The 8,437-nt window shown below is 43.8% G+C and overlaps 1 protein-coding gene across 1 annotated transcript; it reads right to left on the reverse strand.

Moving 5' to 3' along the window:
• Positions 1 to 335: 335 nt before the first annotated feature.
• LOC127349168 (expansin-A25) lies at positions 336 to 1,489 on the reverse strand. Its single transcript, XM_051374946.2, has 3 exons — positions 1,261 to 1,489; positions 817 to 1,138; positions 336 to 724 (listed from the first exon to the last, which is right to left on the reverse strand). Exons 1-3 carry the CDS (start codon positions 1,382 to 1,384, stop codon positions 412 to 414), a joined length of 759 nt encoding a protein of 252 aa, XP_051230906.1. The 5' UTR covers positions 1,385 to 1,489; the 3' UTR covers positions 336 to 411.
• Positions 1,490 to 8,437: the final 6,948 nt, after the last annotated feature.

Consider the following 8,437-nt stretch of genomic DNA (forward strand, 5'->3'; position numbering starts at 1 on the left):
ATGCCGGAAAAAAGCCGAACAACTCATGGGCAGGATGGCTAGGAATGGCCTCCGAACTGTTGGCGGGCACGTTTGGGCGGCAGAGCTAGGACGGTGGACGGCGAGGTAGCTCGGGGGTTCGGGGTGTGTTTGCTCGGGGGCCCGGCCTTTTCCGAAGGTTCCCCCTGCCATAGGTTGGGTTAGGGCTGGGGGACGAGAAAACGGCCTCCTAAGCGGCTGGCTGGGCAGAAATGTTGCCGCGGCTTTGGGTGGGGGGTGGGGGGAGTGGAGATGCTCTACATATCCCCATCTTTAGATTATAAATTTAGAATGCAGACGAATTAATTAATCCCATGGAAAGCAACCTTGAATCCTCAATGATTCGTCGACTAAAATGTGTATCCACGATTCCACTGCTAATTAGCTACGCTACTAGTAGGTAAACTGTTGGTTGCTGGTGAATGACATGGTGAACTTCCACCAGGACGGCACGATGTCGTTAATGTAGATCGTCTGGCCGTTAGTGGAGGTGACGGCGAATGAGAGCGGCTGGCCGACCAGTGCCGCGTTGCACTGCCAGTTGGCTCCCCAGTTCCGGGTCAGCTGGATCCACTCCGTCTTCTCCCCCTTGATCGACACCGACTGGATGGACCCGGGACCTCCCACGTTCGAGATCATCACCAGCTCGAAGTTGTTGAAACCCCCGATGGTGAACCTGATCCCTCCCTGCTTCGAACACCTCACCCTGCATCGTCGTCAGCAACAGCATCAGTACAATGCTAGTAAAAGTAATGATGCATGTTAGTTGGCGTAGGTAGGTGCACTCCGGCCACTTACTTCTGGTAGAGGATTGGGATGATGCCGGCCTTGTAGACGCCGATGTTGAGCCATGCCGGCTGCGACATGTCGAAGTGGGCGCGCGGCGGGTTGCACCAGCCGCCGTTGTTGCTGGCGAGCGCCCAGTTGGGCGGGCAGACGTTGGTGGCCGTGATGGTCACCGCGCCGGCGCCCGGCTCGCACGACGTGGACTTGGAGGCGTCGCACGCGATCTGGTAGCACTCCCCGCACGACGCGCCGTCGTTGAACAGCACCGAGCTCAGCGCCGCCGTGCTCGTCCCGTACCCCGTCTCGTACAGGTTCCCGTACCCACACGCGCCACCTGCATATACGCAGTTACGCACACGTACAAACATCAAGAACTATGACCAAGTCTATCAAGAACTAGAACTAGCAGAATCAAAATGGCGACACAGTTAAGCTGCATGCGTTGCTTTTGCTTACCCATTGTCCCAGAGGCGTCGGCTCCGCCGTAGAACGTGGCCGATCCTTGGCTCCAGCCCGCCCGCGCCGGCGCAAAGCAGGCAGCAACTAGGACGACGTCGAACAGTGCGAGCAATCTGTCCATCTCAGTTGAGAAGGGCAGTGAATACTCCAGGCTACAGCTACGTACGGGAGATCGAGGGAGGCACAGAACTGTGCAAAGTCGGAGCGAAGTCAATTCAGGCGAAGTGTACTGCCGTACTGGTGAGTTTCCAGTGAAGGTAGGGCGGTACAGTATGTATAGGAGAACCAAGGGACGAGAATTGTCAGGGAATGACAGAGAACATGGCATCGAGATCCATATCCTGGCTTCTACGAAGCTCACATACAAGCAAAGAAAATTGATGATAAGGACTTGGCGAGCACGGAATTGCGAGCTAGCTAGATCAAAAGCTCATTGGTGCATTTTCGATCGCGTGGCATCTCCTACGTTTCCCCTGAAAATTAATTTAGCATGGAGTGACAAGATAACATCTTTCATGGGCGCTAGCTGACTGTTCCATAATCTGCAGTAGTAACTTGCAGGCTAGAAATGGATCTGTGTACTCCGATATGATGCTAGTTAATTGCATAGTTAACTGTATTTTGGGAGTGATTTGGCATTCCTTACGTCTCTCGTATGTGGGGTTGGCAGATTAATTAAGGGTGAGGATTCGAATGCTACGAAGGAAATCCCGATGAACATGAGGCCATGAGCGCCAGCGATGTCATCACATGCACCATGGACTGGGAGGTGGATAAACAAGCATGCAAGTACGTGCTAATTTGGTTACCTCACCGCGTACGTACGGACAGGAGATGCCTAATCATTCGCAAAGCTAGAAGAAAGAGTCAGAGGTTTAATGCCCGTACTTCTTCGTCTAGTTGACAGCATCTCTTTTTAAATGATAAAGAACATGAGAATATATCTATACCTATGCTCCCTCCATCCCACAAAACTTGTCTTAGATTTGTCTAAATTTGGATGTCTCTACATACTAGATAGTGCATACATATATTTAAATTTTAACAAATCTAAGACAAATTTCACGGGACGGAAGAAGTACTATACCACCGTCTAATTAATATCATGACACCAGTCCACAAAATTCAAAATTTCAAGTTTCTAAAAAAAAGAAAAAAAATGTGAGTGTTCACAAGGTGTGTATTCACAGCCCCCAGAATTTTCATGAACCAGATTAGAAACACAGACAAAGAAAAAAAGATAAATCCCACATAAATAGTGTCACAATAGGATAAAAGCATAAATGACACTATTCACATATCAATTTGTCTTTTTTTTTGTGTTCCAAATTTGGTTCTAAAAATTCTAGGGACGTGTGAACATATGCATATTGTGAAAACTCATAATGTTGACTTTTTTATAAACTTAAACATCTGGATTTTGAGGAATGGTATCATGCTATCATTTAGAGGGTGGTACAATACATGTCTTCTCGAAGAACATTTAAAGGCACAAGCAGATAATTGCTCATCTTTTGACCGTAAATTGCTCTTTTTTTTGTTTTTCCATGTGTGTTTCAAATTTTATTATAAAAAATGCCTAGGGGTTTAAGCAAAAAAAATTACTCTTTTGCGAGATTTCCAGTGGGGAAGCAAACATGGACAGCGAAAACCTTCTTGGATATCTTGGGATACTATGACAATTCCCGAGTTTATGGGACGCCTTGGATTTAGAGATACTGAACTGTTTAACTTGGCCCTATTAGCCAAACAAGCCAGGATAGCTGATCCGAATTCACTCAGAGCTAGGATACTAAAGGCAGCTTACCTTCCGAATGGTGACATTATGCACCCATATTTTGGTGGTCGGCCTAGTCAGATTTGGAGAGCTGTCTTAGAAGGAACTGGTGCCTTGAAGCTTGGCTTCATTAAACGTATCGCAATGGAGCTATAACCAGGATATGGCGGGACAACTTGATCCCATGGGGTGCCGGGATGTTACCGATCGTTGCATGCACCGCACACCGCTGAGATCTTGGAGCAACATTTTATAGGTATGGATATTGAGGCAATTAAATCCATTCTAGTTTGTACAACACCACAAGAGGATTTTTGGGTTTGGTATTTTAAGAAGACGGGTTTATTTACTCTATGCTCTGCTTATCAAGCATTGGTTCATAAAATGAAGGTTTGACCAGATTGGTTAGAGGGGAGACAATCTAGCTCTTCCTCTACTAGTCAACAAAAGTTATGGTGCAAGATGTGGAAGGTCGAAGTATCTAGCAAAGTCCATGTTTTCCTTTGGTGACTGGCTCATCCGAGTATACCCATAAATTCAAATTAGGAACCATCAAAACATGGTTGTCATTGTTGAGTGCAGCTTCTGCCACGTTGCTGATGATGATTGGAGGCATTCTCTGTTGTATTGCGCAATGACACGCGGTGTTTGGGCTTTAATTCATGGTATATTTGTAGGTCACATATCCATTAACCAATGCGAGGTGCTAAGGAGTGGATCTTCTTTTTGATTGAATCCTTATCTTAAGCTTACTTCGTTCACATTGTTGTTGCATTTAGGGGTTGTTTGGTCTGCTCATCACAAGGCCATCCATGAAGAATTCATCTAGAGTCCGTTCTCGAATTTCAAAATCATTGAGAAATTCATGGCAAACCTGAATATCAGTGCTTCACACTACCACGGGCAAGGCTGGCTGATCGACATGTTCAACCTAGGGCAACGAGATGGATTTCACCTTTAGGGGACTATGCAAAGATGAGTGTGGTTGAATTAGTGTCTCGGAATGGCCAACATGGGGTTGTGGCTGAAATATATATGTAGGAGACATGATGGATCTTGTTTGGGTCATCTGCCCTAGGTTGCCCTAGTATATCCAACCCAGCAACATTTGAAGCTATTGCCTATGGTGAAGGCATTGCGTTGGCTATTGGTCTCCAGTTATCAAGGTTTTTGATATCATTGGGTTGTCTAGAGGTGACAAATGCTTGAGAAATTAGTGTTCGCTAAATATGCTACTATCCTTAGTGAAATCAGTAGTGGAAAACAAGCTTTCATGGAGGTTATCTTCACTCATGAAAGATGATCATCGAATGTTCATGCGCATGACTTAGCTCATAGCTTTCTTAGTTCTCTTAGATTTACAGAATGGTCGTCGCTTGTGGTTCTTGCAAACCCCAGATACTTCTATTGTATCTATGATTATTGAGTAATAAGGAGAGCTTTACCCCTCCGAAAAAGTAGGATTTCTAATTTTGCATTAAATAAAAGGGAAGGAAAACCCCAATAGTTAAAGAAGATGGAACACAAGTGCATCTATATGAAAACAACTCACCCGCAGGCTAAGAAAAAAAGAGAGAATGAACGTGCTCAGGCTAAGACAATGGTCTACACTTCACTTTACTAAGCAACTATGTGTCAAATGTGATCAAGCTTGCCATAGTTGTGGCTGGCATTGACTTGTCCAGAAAAAATCTTCGCCACGTTCCTTCCAAATGTGCCAGATCGTGTAAACCGATACGGATATGAGGTAAATCCGAAAACATGATGCCCTCAAAAGGGAAGTGGCGCTAAAGAGACACCACCTTTTGATCCCTGAGGATCTAGAGTTTCGCTGGTGGTACCTTGATAAAGGAGAAGATCACGGCGCACCCAGGACACCATCAAGAAGGTAACAACACCCACTAGCTTTACATGCGCGGCTTTGTCCATCGAATAATGAAGGCTTTCATGCAACAACGTCTCGTCATCCACTAGCCTAAGCATGGCCGGTCCATCACCCTCAACTCAAAACAAGAAGGTACTCGAAGAACCGCGCTGCACAAGTCTTTAGAGATGATCTCAGCGGTTGTGGTGATCTCAGGTTGCGGGTTCTACAAGGTCATTATCTCAATTGATGCATCTGACAGGCGACAATTTCTTATATGTGGGACAAGCTGCCCAGGTAGTGGGGAAGTCGTGATCTGCGAGATATTGTGATGTGCAACTTGATTTTACGAGTTCCAAATCATGTGCCACGTTGAAACTCGACGGAGGAGGGTGGTATATCGGGTAGAGGCATCAGAACGTGGGTCCGCGCAGGGTGCGGTGGGATGTTGTGACGGAGACACCAAGAGTTTTTCAGCGTTGGCAATATTGATCTCGTGCCATGTGGGTAATGGGGTTGACATCAATGTTTGTTGTCCCTTGTCGGATGAAGTAATGAGCGCATAATCTTGTGTATTGTTTGCTTCACCTCTGGAAACGAGTCATCGCCTAAGACTAGTCATAGTGAGGAGTAACATGGGATAATAACATGCACATGTTTCTAATCGATGTTACTACCTTCATAGCAGTTAGTAACATATGTGTGATATCATGCAAAGTCATATTTATTAGAGTAGGTTGTAGACTCATCTTATATTGGAAAGTGTGATGTTATGGTACCACAAGCATCTCCTCATTTTATGACATGACATGCCATCTAAATACTTAGTTGACATTTCTTATAGGTGTATGTTACTACTTATGTTACTCTCATTATAAGTAATTAATCTAACATAACTTCTTCTCTCCTACACTAGTTGTCGGTCTGCTAGTTTTACCGAGTGACTCTATTGGTAGTTGGTGTAGGTTCTTGTGTTGGGCACGCCATTACTAGAGTGTGCTTGGCCCTAGATGTATTGCTAGATTTTCATAATTAACTTGGCAGCAATGTTCTTGGTAATAAGTAATCGGACACACAAAGTTATTGCCTCATTTAAAAAAATAGTAATTGACGCTTTTTAGATCATAATTAGTCGGAGAATAATTCTATTTGTTTGTCTCTCTTTGTTTGCCCCGTTTCAGTATTTTTTACTTGCTGGTCGACGAGTTCTAAGAACAATATTTGTAAACACGAAGAGATTTGCAAGATTACCCAATCTAATCAATATACACCAGGGGAAAATGTAGTGTATGTCAGTATGTGTATAAGTTGTTTGATTTTTTTTCTTAATCTTGCTCACGCTTCTAAGATAATGGATGATCAACATCTAACTTTCATGGTCCCAACTTCACTCCATATATAATCGGTAGGATAGAAATTACGAACCAGATTCTCTAACATAAGTCCAACTTTGAGTGGCTAACATGTGGGCCCTCCATCTAGTGACCCTGCATGTCACTGATCTAAAGTCATCTGACTTGAGTGAAGGTGTAAGACAGTAGGGTTTGAGGAAGAGACCGTTCAAAACCTGAACCGTGCGACATCCTTTGTATTTGTATTCTTTTTTATAAAAGGTGCTTTATTATTTAATTTTTTTAAATATTATATCCGTTTTTTACATAACTAGAATGCACACACCTGCTTAAATACAGACGAGCGTAAAATAAAAAAGAGACGCAATACAAGTAACAAAAGAGAAACTGTATAGACGCCTAAGGTCATGGAGAAACAATTCAAAGACAATATCGTCATCCATGTTGGATAATAATATTGCTCATTGTGTCCACCAACCATGTAAACACCTGCATAAACATATCACGATTGTCCACACGTTGTAGAGATGGTTATGAACGGAGCAAAGCTATGCGCCGGTAGATGATTTGCATAAGAGAAAAAATTGTCATTTAAAATCTTGTTATTTCTACATAGTCAAAGCAAGAAAAGAACGGCTAGCGAACCCACAATAATAAGTAATTTAAACATATGATCCACACCATTTAGCATGTCTGTTGCCAAAAATATTAGCAACACTACGTGACGGGTACACGGTAGAACCTATGTAGATGACCGACCATATGGATGTAGCAAATATTCACTAAATGAATAAGTGTTTATTAGTATCATCATGATGACATACAGTGGAGGAGCTAGAACACAAGTAACCAGGGTGCCATGCCGTACAAAAGGTGCCACAGAAGAGAAAAGAACTTTATTTCCAGGGTGCACATTTGGTAAAACAAAATTGCCATTTAACAATGAAAACAAATTTTAGCAGGTATCATGTGCACCCCCATGGCAACACATGGATCCGCCACTGATGACAGAGTCCACACTTTGAATTTTCGTGTCATTTATGTTTTACAAGGTTGTCTTTAGTGGGGGATTACTCCTCTACTAAGATATCACACGAAAGTCAGGCCCTGTTTGTTTGGACTGGAGCTTGAGCTTTTACTGCTTTTGGGTCTTTAAAAGCACAAGCCCAGCCAAACACCTAACTTCTAGGCATGGGCTTCTACAAGCACTTCTCACATTTACACTAGAAGCCCATAAGCACGTCTCGGGGTACTTCCCGCAGCTTCCCGTTGCGTTATCCCCCACCGCTCCCGACCTGCGCAGGAGAGGCACCGCCGCCGGCCGGCACTCCACGCCTGGAGCACACCCCCCACCATCCCCACGCAGATTCTGCCCCATGAAGGTCGGTGCCGACCTTGCTGGCCGCGACACCGTCCATCTTGCCTCTCCGCCTCCTCTATTTCCCACTCTACCTCCTGTAGCGCAGCCCCGCACTTCTCTTGCCGCAGACCACGGCAGATCTGATAGGCACCTCCCCAACTGCTCTTGTAGCTCGTCCTCTTCGTTAATTCCCCCCAACAAAAGGAACTTTGCTTGGATCTCAACAATTCTGGTGTAGATCTTTGGATGATAGCCACTGTAAATATTATATGTACCTAAAATTTGTGGACGGGCCAAGTCCCGTAATGATCAACATGATATATTTTTTGCATCTGGAGAAAAAATTCAGATTCTTAGTTAATTATTATTTTATAGTAAAATCTTTTTAAATAGAAAATAATAAGGAAAATAATATTTTTGTTATTTAAATAATAATGAAAATAATATTTTTGTTATTATTTTCTGTTTTACATTTGACCAGTCTACCAGCCGTCCTGGATGCAGTTTGCCAAACAACAATTTTACATTTGACCAGCCATCCAGCTCCAGCTGCTTCTCAGATCTTACTACTCCAGCCGCTTTTCGTTCAGCTGCAGCCTAAACAAACAGGCACTTAATCTTCAATGGAATCTTCATGTTCCAAAAAATTATTATTATTACCAACTAGCACCAACTGGCTGGATTAGTCTAGGTACATGGAGTCTACAGAGGATTTACCACTTTCCTGTAGATTTCATCGAAATTTGTCAGTCCCTTACGTCAATTGGACCAAAGACAAGCGTTGTAGCAAAGCATTCCACAATGAAAAATCAGGACCAACA

Source organism: Lolium perenne, chromosome 4, assembly GCF_019359855.2.
Source record: "Lolium perenne isolate Kyuss_39 chromosome 4, Kyuss_2.0, whole genome shotgun sequence".
Taxonomy (NCBI): Eukaryota; Viridiplantae; Streptophyta; class Magnoliopsida; order Poales; family Poaceae; genus Lolium; species Lolium perenne.